The sequence below is a fragment of the Saccopteryx bilineata genome, chromosome X, assembly GCF_036850765.1.
Source record: "Saccopteryx bilineata isolate mSacBil1 chromosome X, mSacBil1_pri_phased_curated, whole genome shotgun sequence".
Lineage (NCBI taxonomy): Eukaryota > Metazoa > Chordata > Mammalia > Chiroptera > Emballonuridae > Saccopteryx > Saccopteryx bilineata.
The window spans coordinates 8,299,944-8,315,432 of NC_089502.1; the positions used below are offsets into that span (position 1 = coordinate 8,299,944).

The 15,489-nt window shown below is 45.3% G+C and overlaps 1 protein-coding gene across 5 annotated transcripts in view; it reads right to left on the reverse strand.

The window, feature by feature from the left end:
* LOC136317083 (uncharacterized) overlaps positions 1-14,764 on the reverse strand; it is a 35,553-nt gene extending 20,789 nt beyond the window's left edge. For 2 of the 5 annotated variants that reach the window (XR_010727838.1, XR_010727836.1), the window contains exon 1: positions 14,354-14,764. Coding sequence is in view for 2 of the 5 variants with exons in the window: in XM_066249601.1 (XP_066105698.1) it covers positions 7,711-7,759 (49 nt within the window). In the remaining 3 variants the exon portion in view is untranslated. Of the gene's footprint in view, positions 1-432; positions 565-7,710; positions 7,922-14,353 lie in introns of those variants that run through there. The other 3 variants (XM_066249601.1, XM_066249602.1, XR_010727837.1) reach the window with 3 other exon arrangements.
* Between the last annotated feature and the right edge of the window lie 725 nt (positions 14,765-15,489).

Consider the following 15,489-nt stretch of genomic DNA (forward strand, 5'->3'; position numbering starts at 1 on the left):
TTAAAGGGCACGACATAAGGAGGTTACAAGAAATTCACTGGTGTTAGATTAGGGAGGCCAGAGAAAGCAAAATGGAGAAATCTCTGTAATTGAATAAAAAGTAAAATAGAATGCTGTATTTCCCCTTGTATAAGATGCACCTTTTTTGGAAAAATTTGGGGTTAAAAACTGGCGCATCTTATACAATGATCATAGTTGTTTTTACTTTTATTTCCTGCTTTTTCAAGGAGATGAGGAGTTTTGTAAACTTTTTTGTGTGTGTGTGTGTGTGTGTGTGTGTGTGTGACAGAGACAGAGAGAGGGACAGATAGGGAAAGACAGGAAGGGAGATGAGAAGCATCAATTCTTCATTGCGGCACCTTAGTTGTTCATTGATTGCTTTCTCATATGTGCCTTGACTGGAGGACTACAGAAGACGCAGTGACCACTTACTGAAGCCAGCGACCTTGTGCTCAAGCTGGTGAGCCTTGCCCAAACCACATGAGCTCGCACTCTAGCCGGTGACTTTGGAGTTTTGCACCTGTGTCCTCTGCATCCCAGTCTGATGCTCTATCCACTGTGCCACTGCCTGGTCTGGCAGAAGTTTTATGATTTTTTTTTTGTATTTTTCTGAAGCTGGAAACGAGGAGAGACAGTCAGACAGACTCCCGCATGCGCCCAACCGGGATCCACCCAGCACGCCCACCAGGGGTGATGCTCTGCCCACCAGGGGGCGATGCTCTGCCCCTCTGGGGCGTCGCTCTGCCACGACCAGAGCCACTCTAGCGCCTGGGGCAGAGGCCAAGGAGCATCCCCAGCGCCCAGGCCATCTCTGCTCCAATGGATCCTTGGCTGCGGGAGGGGAAGAGAGAGACAGAGAGGAAGGAGGAGGGGAGGTGGAGAAGCAAATGGGCACTTCTATGTGCCCTGGCCGGGAATCGAACCCGGGTCCCCCACACGCCAGGCCAACGCTCTACCGCTGAGCCAACTGGCCAGGGCCTTATGAATTTTTTGATGAATAAAACTTGAGTTCAATGGCTTTATGTAATACATATTTTTTTCAAATTCTGAACCCCAAAATTAAGGTGCATCTTATACATAGGAGCATCTTATACATGGGGAAATACAGTAACTTCTTTCACATTTGTAGGTATAGGATAGTCAACAACACAATAACAATGAGTGGATTTTTTGCAACAGAGACAGCGAGAGTGACAGAGAGAGGAACAGATGGGAAGAAGTGGAAGGGAGAGAGATGAGACGCATCAATTCTTCATTGTGGCACCTTAGTTGTTCATTGATTGCTTTCTCAAACATGCTCTGATGGGGGTTGGGGGGTGGCTACAGCAGAGTGAGTGACCTCTTGCTCAAGCCAGTGACATTGGCCTCAAGCCAGCATCCATGGGGTCATGTCTATGATCTCACACACAACCCAGCTCAAACTGGTGATCCCCTGCTCAAGCCAAATGATCCCACACTCAAGCTGGATAACCCCACACTCAAGCCAGTGACCTTAGGGTTCCAAAACTCTGTGTCCCAGTCTGACGCACTATCCACTATGCCGCAGCGCATTCAGGGTGATGAGTAAATTTGTGGTCTCTGCTTTGGTATGTGATTGTGCCCTGAGGGTCTGGGGGAAAAGAAAAAAGGAAATTACCCTAACATTCCAAAGGCATGTTATTGTAGATGCAAAAGACAATAGACAGCCTGACCTGTGGTGGCTTAGTGGATAGAGCCATGACCTGGAATGCTGAGGTCGCTGGTTCAAAACCCTGGGCTTGCCTGTTCAAGGCACATATGAGAATCAACTACTATGAATTGATCCTTCCTGCTTCTCTGCCCTCTTCTCTCTCTAAAATCAATAAATAAAATCTTTTTTTTTTTAAAAAAAAGACAATAAATAAGCTCAGTTAAGGTAAAGATTGACCTTTGTCTGGGAAGATATCTACCCAGGACATGACTACCTGTCATGATCTGCTTTTAGACAAAAAATTTTCATTTCAGACCTTCCTATGTGGTTACTTTCAGTCTCTGAGTTTGTAAGGCTGCCATGCAGACCTCCTCTGAGCTTGTCAGCCTAGTATGTGGCCCCTTTTCCTTCCACAATATGTTGATTATAAATACTCAATAATTAACTAGTCCCATATTAATGGACATTCTAAATATTTCTAATTTTTCTATGCCAAAAATTGTTGTAGTGAATGTTAGTGTACACATAAATGTGCACGTAGCAAAAGAGTATAAATACAGTAATATGATCCCATCATTATTCATAAAACAATCACATAGACATATTTAGTGTGTCATGTCAAAAAGTTTTACTAATACTTGTGGTCCATCAAAAAAGTTTATAGAGCATTGGCCCAGCGTGTTGAAGTCCCGGGTTTGATTCCTAGCCAGGGCACACAGGAGAAACACCCATCTGTTTCTCCACCCTTCCCCCTCTCCTTTCTCTCTGTCTCTTCCCCTCCTGCAGCCAAGACTCCACTGAACAAGGTTGGCCTGGACGCTAAGGATGGCTTCATGGCCTCTGCCTCAGGCACTGAGGATGGCTCCAGTGGCAACAGAGCAACAACCCAGATAGGGAAAACATCACTCCCTGGTGGGCATGCCAGGTGGATCCTGGTCTGGCGCATACGGGAGTCTGTCTGTCTGCCTCCCGCTTCTCACTTCAGAAAAATACACACACAAAAAAGTTTATAGAGACCAGGGCTCTATACAACATTGTGTGTTCATCTTAGAATTTTTATTTTTGCCAATAGATAATAATTACATCTCATTATTCTAATTTTCATTTTTAAAATTATCAGTGAAGCTGAGCAACTTTTCTGAACCTTTTAATTTTTTCAATATTGTTTTACTGATTATAAAACATCAAAACATTGTAAATATATATTATGAGTAAAGGAAAAAATTTAAAATCATGTTATATAGAACAGAAAGAGTTCATCCACCTGACACTAACAGAGTCAGACACTGAACACTGAGAATTAAAGTGGAGAAATACTTTGTTGATGAATGCAACATCCAGGAGAACATGAAGCTAATGCTCAAAAGTCTGAGCTACTTGAAGGGTCAAATCACAAGATGCTGTGGGTTAGCGGTTAGGAGTGTGCTGGGAGCTGATGGTCAGCAGTAAGGTAAGGGTAATGAATCATTTCTTCAGGCCTTGATGACAGCTCAGGTCTTTTCTGGCATCCCTCTGTCTCATATCATGGGAAAGTAGCTAGTGGTCATTCCACCTTAGGGCTCAGTAACTGAAACATAGCTTAGGTCAAGATTTAATCTTTATCCTGCCACTGACTTGGAGGGTGTGATCACACACACATATATGTGTGTGTGTGTGTGTGTGTGTGTGTGAATATATATATATATATATATATATATATATATATATATATATATATAGAGAGAGAGAGAGAGAGAGATATTATTTCTAGAACTAGGATTTAAAGATAAATATACTGGTAATCAAATTCATAAGGACCCTTGGTTTCAATTGTTATACCGTGACCAGGGAGTTCCACAAAGACACCGAAAATACAGAAGAATTTCAAGAGGAGTTTATTAATCTGGCTGGCTGCACGGGGGTTTCAGACTCCAAATCATGCAGCCCCGAAGAGTTGGTTGGGGTGCAGGGTTTATAAAGTCTAAAGTAACAAGGAATTTTAACAGCTGCAGGCAACAATACAGAAGCAAAATTAGCAGTTAAAGCAATACTAGCAGTTAGCTTATCAGGAAGTCTGAAGTCCCTGCTTGCTCAAGTTCCTGACAGCTTGACTTGTAGTTTTGCTCAGTTTGCAAGTTTGCTTATACAAAAATTTCAGAATGGTGATTATTAGAAGGCATACAAAATGGTGTTGCTAATGCTAACAGTTTCACAGTTTCTTGGCACCTTGTCACATTCCCCGTTGGTTTTTGTTTTATATGTCAAACCCTTGACTCATTTTCCTCTACAGGGAGGGGAGTGTAAGTACTTTAGAAGATCATTAATTTCACTGTATTTATTTGTTGTTGGATGCGGTGCAAGAGGCTGTTGAGCAAACAAGGGCCTGTGGTCAGGCCTAGGACTAATAAGAGTAAGGTTCCAGTGATGGACGAGGTTAAAGTAGTTAGCCAGGGGACCCGTTGTACATACTTTGGAACCAGTTCTGTGACTTTTCTCTTTCTAAATTCCTTCTATCTCTATCTAAATTTCTCTGGACTAGCTCTAGACTTTCTTGAATTGTTGGCATAGACGCTGCATTGTTCACCTAGGGCTATGCAAAGCCCTCCCTGTTTTAGGATCAGCAAGTCTGTCCTCTTCTATTTTTTAAAGCTACTTCTGCTAAGGAGTCGAGTTGCCACTCGAGCTGGGATATGGAGCTCTAAATGTTTGATGTTAGCATCTACCTGTCTGCTTAACTCCTTAAAGTTTATATCACCCTTGACTAAGGCTGTGGTGCTGAGGGCAGCTGATCCTACAATTCCTAGCACTGCTATTAGGGGTATGAGGATGGGTGCCCGCTTTTGCTGGTGAGGGTGGTCTAGGGTTGGATATATGTATGTTCTCCCTGTTTCCCTGCTATAGAGAGAGATCTGGGCTAAAATATAGACTAAGATACAAATGAGGTCTTTCTGGTACTTGAATAGGTCAGAAGAAGCACATTTAGTCAGACCATTGGTTTATGCTAGCCATGAGTGTTTAGGGGCTAAATAATAAATGGTGGTTTTACTATCTCTGAGCTGGGTGGCATTGTAAAAGTGATAATAAGGGGACTTGCTTAAGGGGTAATCTGGGCAGAGAATACAAGTCCCTTTTCCCTGTATGTCCCCAAGAGTTATCTTGGGCTGGTCCCAATTAAAGGCAGAGGAATTAGTCGTCATGGGGATGATATCAGAAAATCCTATACCTACATAATATGGAGGTTTTGCATTGAGGCATAGCCAACAATCCTTTCCTAGGTCTAGTCGGGAGGTGTTTACAGCACGGTGTACAGCTTTAAGTTCAGAAAGAAGTGGTGGGGCTGTTAGAGGTGAAAGTGGCTTTGGGCTACTGGGGTTTTTGAGGCTCTTTGGTGACCGAGTGGGTTTAGCTTTGTGCTCTGCACGCATGGGTCTAGCTTTAACTGGAATGGGTAGGGCCAATTTATTAAGAGGGCCAATGGACGTCTTTACTCATAGGATCCTTTTTCCGAATAGTAAAGAGAGCCCCAGGGTCTCAGTATGGTGTGTATAGTCATATTCCCCAGGTTCTTCCTTCCGCATCCCAGTCCGACGCTCTATCCACTGCGCCACCGCCTGGTCAGTCCCCAGGTTCTTCCTGTTGCCTATCCTGTAGCTCAGGGGTTTATGATAGTAATACTTATAGGGTTACATCGACTAGTATCTGGGCAATAGGTGAAGGGTAGTCTGGACAGGTATATGAGTGAGTCTTTATTTTTGCTAGATCCCTCTATTGTGGATATAGTTCCACAGCCCCAATGTGGACAGAAAAATTCCTGAGCATTTAGGCAGTTAGTATATCGGTTAATCATTGGACAAGCATAAATGCCAAGTCCCCATAGCTCTAAGCTTCCTAATTTTCACCATGTCTTTCCACCCCAAATATCACTGCCACTGCTTGGGGTGCATTCATTTAATTCTCTAAAGAGGTCACCTAGGTCAAGTTTAGCTTGAATGGGAGTACCCTTGGTTTCTTGTATTTCTACAATTGTTTCTCCTGTTTTCCCATTTTTTAGCTGAAACGTATATGGTTGTGGGGCCTTATGGGGGTCTTCCTGACCTTTAAGCACAGTACACATTATTAACAAGAAACCGAGTGGCACAAAAGTCTTAGCTCTAAAGGATATTCTCCAGGGTGACACGTCCATTCTTTTCTGTTGAGCTTGACTCTGGAATGATGCAACCAGGTTGGGATGCCATCTACCTTAATGGCGGTGGAGTTGTCAGGATCACAGTTTGTGGACCCGTCCACATGGGAATCAGTCCTTGGGTAGTGTACTTCTTTACCCAAACTGAATCCTCAGGCTAAGAGGGATGTACTAGATCTCCTGGCAGTGTCAGAAGCGCCTCTCGGACAGTCTTTTGGACAGCCCGCTGAGTAATCTGCAGACCCTGTAAGCACTTAAGGAAGGAGTGGTTACTTAACTCAGCTTTTATCTCTTCTCTGAGTTTTGGTAGTAAGGGAGGGGGTCTTTCAAACACTATTTCAAAAGGTGTAAATCTTTCTTTATAAGGGGTACAACTTGCCCTAAGGAGGGCTAAGGGGAGTAAGGTGGGCAAATTTTCACCAGTTTCAAAAGCAGATTTGATTAAAGTTTTCTTTAAAGTCTGATTTATGCATACTACCTGACCTGAACTTTGGGGCCTGTAGGCAGAATGTAATTTCCACTTTATATTTAAAGTTTTTGCTAAGTTCTGTGATATTTTGACAATGAATGCCAGGCCATTATCAGAACCTACGGTAGCGGGGAGACCGTATGGTGGAATTATTTCATGGAGTAATTTCCTAAGTACTGTGGTAGCAGTCTCTGACCTAGTGGGGAAGGCTTCTATCCACTTGGAGAAAGTGATCACACAGACTAGGAGATACCTGTATCCTGCATGGGGTGGCCTTATTTCAGTGAAATTGATTTCCTAATGTTCTCCTGGCATGGCTCCCTTTTCTCTAACTGCTAAGGGCGCTCTTCTGCCTTGTTTCACATTTACCCATGCACAGGTCTGACAACATCCTACAGTGCTACTTAGTATCTGGTCCAGGTGTGGTATGAGATACCTGGATTGAAGCAATTTAGTCATTTTGGACGTTCCAAGGTGGGAAACTTGATGTATTTGGAGGGCTATCATCTGCTGTATGTCTCTGGGATCAAGATTCTTTTATCTGGTAGGACCCATCAGCATTTCTGGTAGCCTTTTCCTCTTCCGCTAAGGCAGTTTCTTCCTGAGAGTAATGAGGAGTGTCAGGCAACTCAGGCAAAGGCAAAGTCACTAAAACTTACAGAGGCCCCACTGATTTTATCGCTACTGCTCAGGCCTCTAGGTCCGCTGCGCTGTTTCCTTGAGCTTCTTTCGAATCTCCTTTTTGATGTCTTTACAGCAAATGATTGCTATGGCTGAAGGGAGTTGGATTGCTTCTAATAATGCTAAAATTTCTTCTTTATTTTTGTTTTTTTTTTTTTTTTTTTACAGAGACAGAGACAGAGTCAGAGAGAGGGATAGATAGGGACAGACAGACAGGAATGGAGAGAGATGAGAAGCATCAATCATCAGTTTTTTGTTGTGACACCTTAGTTGTTCATTGATTGCTTTCTCATATGTGCCTTGACCGTGGGGCTACAGCAGACTGAGTGACCCCTTGCTCGAGCCAGCAACCTTGGGTCCAAGCTGGTGAGCTTTGCTCAAACCAGATGAGCCTGCACTCAAGCTGGCGACCTCGAGGTCTCGAACCTGGGTCCTCCACATCCCAGTCTGACGCTCTATCTACTGCACCACCGCCTGGTCAAGTTCTTCTTTATTTTTGATGTCCTTCCCAGCCGGGGTTAGTAGCCTTCTTTCTTTAAAAATGGCACTATGTACGTGTGCTGTAGCAAAAGCTACCTGCTGTCCGTATAAATGGAAACTGCTTTTCCTTTTCCCCATCTGAGGACTTGAATAAGGGCTATTAGTTCTGCCTTTTGTGCTGACGTTCCCTAGCTCAGTGCCTGCGACCAAATGACCTGATCCAGGGTAACTATTGCAGTCCCCGCGTACCTGATGCCGTCCTGCATGTAGCTGCTCCCGTCTGTGTACAGTACCTCATCGACGTCAGGCAGCTGAGAGTCCTTTACGTCTGGTCGGGCAGTCTATGTGATGTTGATTACCTCTGAGCAGTCATGTAATGGTGTGGCCAGGCCATCATCATCTGGTAGTAGGTTCATGGGGTTAATGGCAGCTATTTTCTGGAACCTTATCCTGGGCTGATCTAGGAGTAAAGCTTGAAACTAGGTTACTCAGGTGTGTGAAATGTATCTCTCTGGAGTTCCCCTTAGGAGCACTTCCACTGCGTGTGGTGTTGTCAGAGTTAGCTCTTGACCCAATGTGAGCTTTTCAGCCTCCTTGACCAGAGTTGCAGTAGCTGTTATGGCCCTCAGGCAGATAGGCCATCCGCTGCCATGGTATCTAGCACTTTTGGCAGGTATACAACCAGTCGTTTCCAAGGTCCTAAGGGCTGAGTTAAAACCCCTTTTGTGATTCCCAAGCCTCATGAATGAATAGCTGAAAGGGCTTGGAGACGTCAGGTAGGGCAAGAGCAGGGACCCATGCTAAAGCCCTCTTAAGGTGTTCAAAGGCTTTTTTGCTCTGTCTCAGTCCAGTTTAGGGGTTGTGACCCATCCGTACAGGCACAGAGAGGCTTTGCTAATTCTGCAAAACTCAGAATCCATAATCTGCAATATCCCATAAACCCAAGGAATTCCTTTAATGCCTTTTAGTTGTTGGAGTGGGGACCCGAAGTATGGCCTCAGTGCGTTCATAGGACAGAGTTCTTTGTCCTTCTTTGACCCGGTAGCCTAAATAAGTAACCTCTAAGCCTGACCTGTGGTAGCGCAGTGGATAAATCGTCGACCTGGAAATGCTAAGGTTGCCGGTTCGAAACCCTGGGCTTGCCTGGTCAAGGCACATATGGGAGTTGATGCTTCCTGCTCCTCCCCCCTTCTCTCTGTCTGTCTCTCTCTCTCCCTCTCTCTCTCCTTTCTAAAATGAATAAATAAAAAATAAAAAAATAAAAAAAAGTAACCTCTAGAGTGCAGAGTTGAGCCTTTTTAGCTGACACTCAGTACTCTAGTGCTTGTAGTGAGGCTAGGAGGTCTCGAGTTGCCTCGAGACAGTGCTCCTCCATAGATGCCGCCAGCAGTAGGTCATCTGTGTACTGGAATAGGGTACAGTCTTGATGTCCCTGCTGGAAGGCTACCAGGTCAGCACTCAGGGCTTCATCAAAGATAGTAGGAGAGTTTTTAAAGCCTTGAGGTAGTCTAGTCCATGTTAGTTGGCCAGAGAATGCTCCTGCCGGGTCTATCCACTCAAAAGCAAAAACAGGCTGGCTTTTAGGCATTAGTGGGATGCTGAAGAAGGCGTCTTTAAGGTCTAAGACTATATAGATCCAATGCTCAGGCTGTAAGAGGCTGAACAATGCGTACGGGTTAGGGCCTGTAGGGTGTATGGTCTCTATCAATGTGTATGGGTTAGGGACTGCAGGGTGTATGATCTCTATCAATGTGTATGGGTTAGGGACTGTAGGGTGTATGGTCTCTATCAATGTGTATGGGTTAGGGACTGCAGGGTGTATGATCTCTATCAATGTGTATGGGTTAGGGACTGTAGGGTGTATGGTTTCTATCAATGTGTATGGGTTAGGGACTGTAGGGTGTATGGTCTCTATCAATGTGTATGGGTTAGGGACTGCAGGGTATATGGTCTCTATCAATGTGTATGGGTTAGGGACTGTAGGGTGTATGGTCTCTATCAATGTGTATGGGTTAGGGACTGTAGGGTGTATGGTCTCTATCAATGTGTATGGGTTAGTGACTGTAGGGTGTATGGTCTCTATCAATGTGTATGGGTTAGGGACTGCAGGGTATATGGTCTCTATCAATGTGTATGGGTTAGGGGCTGTAGGGTATGTGGTCTCTATCAATGTGTATGGGTTAGGGACTGCAGGGTGTATGGTCTCTATCAATGTGTATGGGTTAGGGGCTGTAGGGTATGTGGTCTCTATCAATGTGTATGGGTTAGGGACTGTAGGGTGTATGGTCTCTATCAATGTGTATGGGTTAGGGGCTGTAGGGTATGTGGTCTCTATCAATGTGTATGGGTTAGGGACTGTAGGGTGTATGGTCTCTATCAATGTGTATGGGTTAGGGACTGCAGGGTATATGGTCTCTATCAATGTGTATGGGTTAGGGACTGTAGGGTGTATGGTCTCTATCAATGTGTATGGGTTAGTGACTGTAGGGTGTATGGTCTCTATCAATGTGTATGGGTTAGGGACTGCAGGGTATATGGTCTCTATCAATGTGTATGGGTTAGGGACTGTAGGGTGTATGGTCTCTATCAATGTGTATGGGTTAGGGACTGTAGGGTGCATGGTCTCTATCAATGTGTATGGGTTAGCGACTGTAGGGTGTATGGTCTCTATCAATGTGTATGGGTTAGGGACTGTAGGGTGTATGGTCTCTATCAATGTGTATGGGTTAGGGACTGTAGGGTGCATGGTCTCTATCAATGTGTATGGGTTAGCGACTGTAGGGTGTATGGTCTCTATCAATGTGTATGGGTTAGGGACTGTAGGGTGCATGGTCTCTATCAATGTGTATGGGTTAGCGACTGTAGGGTGTATGGTCTCTACCCGTTTATTAACTTCCTGAAGGTCTTAGACAGATCGGTAGTCTTTTGTTCCAGGCTTTAGGCCAGCAATAAGGGAGTGTTCCACAGGGATTGGCAAGGCACCAAGATTCTTGCTCCTGGGAGACACCGTATATGGACTGCTATTCCCTCCTTTGCTTCCCAACTCATTGGGTATTGCCTTACTGCTACTGGAGTCACAGTGGATAGCAATTGTATGACCACAGGTGGCTGATGGGCTGCTAGTCCAGGAGGGTTGGTTTCAGCCCACACTTCTGGAAAACTCTCCTGATGCTGCCAGAGAAGATATGGGCTATGGACATCTCCCGGCTTAGTTGATTCCTGTAAGAGATGTTCCTCAGGGAGAGAGGACAGGTTAGGAGTAGCTGTAACCCAGTGTCCAGAGTTTCCTTATTGGGTCCTATATTTACGGTGGTATTTTCTCCCTTAAAAAAGATTGTGGCCTGGAGTTTTTATAACAAGTACCGCCCTATCAGGGGGTAGGGGCACGAATGAATGGGTAATAGTTCCTTGCCCTATATTGACTGTCTGCTGGGTGATCCATGGGTAGTAGGCAGTTTTTCCAGTGGCCTCTTGTACTGGAGTTTTGTGAGTGGTGATAGGTCCAAGAGGCATGGGTAAGACCGAATGTATTGCTCCAGTGTCTATTAGAAAAACCACAGCTTCCCCCCTATTACTGCTATTACCATAGGTGCCCGGGGGTTCAATGAAAAGGAGCCTCAGCTTTGTCATTCCTCAAAGTTCAGGACTTTAGAGCTTGCCTTGGCTGCTTCTAAATTGGACATTTACTTTTCCAATGCCCTTCTTCCTTACAGAATGTGCCCTGATTCTTCCCTAGCTGAGTCCTAGTTCTTCCTCCTAAGCTTCTCTCTTCTCCTCTTTCTTTATTTCACTTCCCTGGGGGCCTTTTTTCCTTAAACAAATTTGCCTCTTGGAGTACTGCTACAACTACTTTAGCTATCTTTTTATCCTGTTTTCCCTCGATTGTGTCCCTATTATTAAGAACCTTCTGAGTTTTATAATTAACTGGAACTGGTTCATGCCTTCAAACCCTTCTAGTCTTTGGAATTTCTTTTTAATGTCCAGGGCTGACTGCATCACAAAAGCCAAATTAATAGTCATACCATTCTCTGTGGCGTCTGGGTCTATGGGGGTAGACACCTGGTATGATTTGCAAGGGCATTCAGGAAATGCTGCAGGGGATTCCTGTGGACCTTGGATAATTTCAGAAACCTTCAAGAGGTTGGTGGGCTTTGGAGCCTCAGCTTTTTTTTTTTTTTTTTTTTTTTTGTATTTTTCTGAAGCTGGAAACGGGGAGAGACAGTCAGACAGACTCCCGCATGCGCCCGACCGGGATCCACCCGGCACGCCCACCATGGGGCGATGCTCTGCCCACCAGGGGGCGATGCTCTGCCCCCCCGGGGCGTCGCTCTGCCGCGACCAGAGCCACTCTAGCGCCTGGGGCAGAGGCCAAGGAGCCATCCCCAGCGCCCGGGCCATCTTTGCTCCAATGGAGCCTTGGCTGCGGGAGGGGAAGAGAGAGACAGAGAGGAAGGAGGAGGGGGTGGAGAAGCAAATGGGCACTTCTCCTATGTGCCCTGGCCGGGAATCGAACCCGGGTCCCCCGCACGCCAGGCTGACGCTCTACCGCTGAGCCAACCAGCCAGGGCCGAGCCTCAGCTTTTAACCTGATAAAAGATACCAGTGAAGAGTGTCAAAAGAAGCTTTCCCCTCCTGGGAATTGTGACTCCACTGTGGTCTAGTGGAGGGGAAAGCTGCCTCAATGTGGTCCCTATTTTTTCTCAAGTGATCCCCATCTTGGCCCCAGGACTGCCTTTTTACCCTCCTGCCTAATTCTGCCCCTCTCTTCTGAAGTGAAGAGAGTATTTAAAACTTGCTGGCTGTCCTCCCAGGTAGGTCTGTGAGTTTGTAGGGCAGTTTCTGTGAGCCCTATTAGAGCCTGAGGCTTCTCCAAAAATGGAGGATTTGGGGCTTTCCAATTATAAGATCACTGTTGGAGAATGAGACATACACAGGAATGGCTGTTCCTCAGGGTTGGGGTTGGTTCCCAAAGGGGGTGCCTCTCTGAGTGGCAAGATAAGGTCCCCTCCCTGCCCATACTCAGATCCACTCCAAATGTGGGGAGGGGATATAACAGTGGAAGTTATAGTCCTCTCCTGAAGGTTCTGTGTAGGCTCAGGGGCTATAACTTGGGGATTATAGAGGAGGTGGCAGTTCAGTTTCTGCAGGAGGCTCTGTGAGGACAGGGGGCCAGAAGTTTTATTTTTATTCCCTTTTTGTTCTAGATTTAGTTCTGGCTGGACTAAGAAGATGTGGCACCCTCTTTGTATTGAGCATGCTTTTAGTCATGGGGGCAGGCTCATTGTTAAATTTAGCCACTGTTCAATGTAGGGGAACTGGTCAGGGTGCCCTGGATCACCAGTTACAATATTCCAGACTGCTTTAACTACCCGGGGATTAAAAGTCCCCGTGTCTGGCCATCCAACCCTGAAGGCGGGCCATTATAATTCAGAGTGTGCAAAGTCTTCCATTTGACCATTTAATTCCATGCCCACTGTTGTTTCCATATGCTTCTTTAAAGTGCCTTAGGAGGGGCCCTGGCCGGTTGGCTCAGTGGTAGAGCATTGGCCTGGCATTCAGGAGTCCCGGGTTTGATTCCTGGCCAGGGTACACAGGAGAAGAGCCCATCTGCCTCTCCACCCCGCCCCCTCTCCTTCCTCTCTGTCTCTCTCTTCCCCTCCTGCAGCCAAGGCTCCATTGGAGCAAACTTGGCCCAGGTGCTGTGGATGGCTCTATGGCCTCTGCCTCAGGTGCTAGAGTGGCTCTGGTTGCAACAGAGCAGCGCCCCCTGGTGGGCATGCTGTGTGGATCCCGGTCGGGCGCATGAGGGAGTCTGTCTGACTGCCTCCCTGTTTCCAACTTCAGAATAATACAAAAAAAAAGTGCCTTAGGAGGGAACCTAAGGGAGTCTTTTGTTTACTTGGCCCTCCACTCATATTTAATGTCTAGGGCACTGATCTGCAAAATTGAAACCATCCAAGAGAATGCAGGAATCAGTGCACCAATAAAAGGCAAGAAAAAGAAGACAGATAAGAACTAGCACTCAGAATAAAGGATGTTTAAATACAGAGCTGGCAATCATCACACAAGAGCAGAGGCAGGAGCCAGTGGAAAAGGACAATTTCTTCTGGGGAAAAGTCAGACAGAGTGCCCTGAATCCAGAGGTCTTGGATCCAAGAAAAGAGATCTAGTGTGTTCAGGAAAGGTGGCCTGAACCAAGAAATGTCACAAGAAAGTTTTTGGATGAACAAAGAGAATCTACAGAACAGGCAATTTACTATTAACATTTACACTTAACTTTTAGACACAGTTCAACAGACAAGGGAAGGGGGTGCCCCATTAGGAGCCTCACAGGTGCTCACCTGGCTGCATCCCTCATGGGAGCTTAGGCACTTCTAGCATTGGTGGGTCAGTATAAAACCCCAACTCAAATCAGAGAGTCTGATATCACCCTAAGCCATATTAGGATCACTATGGAACTGCCCATTTGGACTCCGTGATTATTCACTGTGGAGCCACAAACTGGAATCTCAGGTGCAGGCACCAGAGATCTCCACTCACACACCAATCACTCAAGGATTTTTAGACAGAAACAGTAAGAGCAAAGAATGAGATCTCGTGATGGACAGACAGCACAAAGGTGTCCTGGTAAGCCCGAGGCAGGACATAACTTAGTCCCCGCCAATTGTCTTCCCTGAGAGTACAAAAAAATGTCCCCACTAATTGTCTTCCTTGAGAGCACAAACAAATGTGTCCTGGGAGCCCAAGGCGGGACTTAACTCTCCACCAATGTCTTGGCCCTGGAGAGCCTATTGCATGAGTTTGATTGCATCTGATCCTCCACCACAATAGTTTCAAATTGACTAGTCCAAAACAGAAAGTCAGAAGTCAAGTGAGCAAGAGCTTTACTCACCTCTGAGGGTCAGAATTTTCATTCCTCAATTTTTGCCAAGTCCTGGGGCCAGGGCTGTCTTCCAAGATGTTGTCCGAGACTCACAGGATAACTGGAGCCCTGGAGTGTCTCAGGAGGTGCCTCTCCTAGAGATCCAGTGGAGTCAGGCAACCTCCCGGAGAGGCCAGCCTGTTCAGGTGCCACAATGTGGTGACATGGAGCACCAGCATCTCACTGGGGCCTCCAAAATGTTATACCATGACCAGCCAGTTTCACAAAGACACCAACATTACAGAAAAATTTCAAGAGGAGTTTATTAAACTGGCTGGCTGCATGGGGATTTCAGACTCCAAATCATGCAGCCCCGAAGAGTTGCTGTGCAGAGTTTATAAGGGCTAAAGTGACAAGGAATTTTATCAGCTGCAAGTGACAGATTACAGAAGCAAAACTAGCAGTTAAAGCAAAACTAATGGTTAAAGCAAAACTAGCAGTTAGCTTATCAGGAAGTCCAAAGTCCCTGTTTGCTCAAGTACCTGACAGCTTAACTTGTAGTCTTGCTCAGTTTGCAAGTTTGCTTATACAAAAATTTCAAAAGTTTCAGAATGGTGATTATTAGAAGGCATACAAAATATCATTGCTAATGCTAACAGTTTTGCAGTTTATTGGCACCTTGACACACAATTACAACCCTTAGAAACAAAAACTATTAGTAGATTGATAATTTTTAAAATCAATTCTCAACTGACCTGTGATGGCACAATGGATAGAGCATTGACTTGGAATGATGAGGTAGCTGGTTCAAAACCCTGGGCTTGCCCAGTCAAGGCACATACAACAGGCAATAAGAAAGCAATGAAAAATTAAAGTGAAGCAACTATGAGTTAATACTTCTTGCTCCCCCCACCTTCTCTCTCTGTAAAATCAATAAATAAAATATTAAAAAAATAAAAGAAAATCAATTCTCTACATATGTTAATAAGCATAACATATATACATATACTACACACAAATCATAAAATAGCAGTGGAATCATACATACACACTACCCTGACAATTACTTTGAAACAATGATATATCTTGCATATCTTTACATATTGATACCTCATGGGCCATGAATTATTTCTTATGGATGGCCAATCATTACCTGATAGATATTT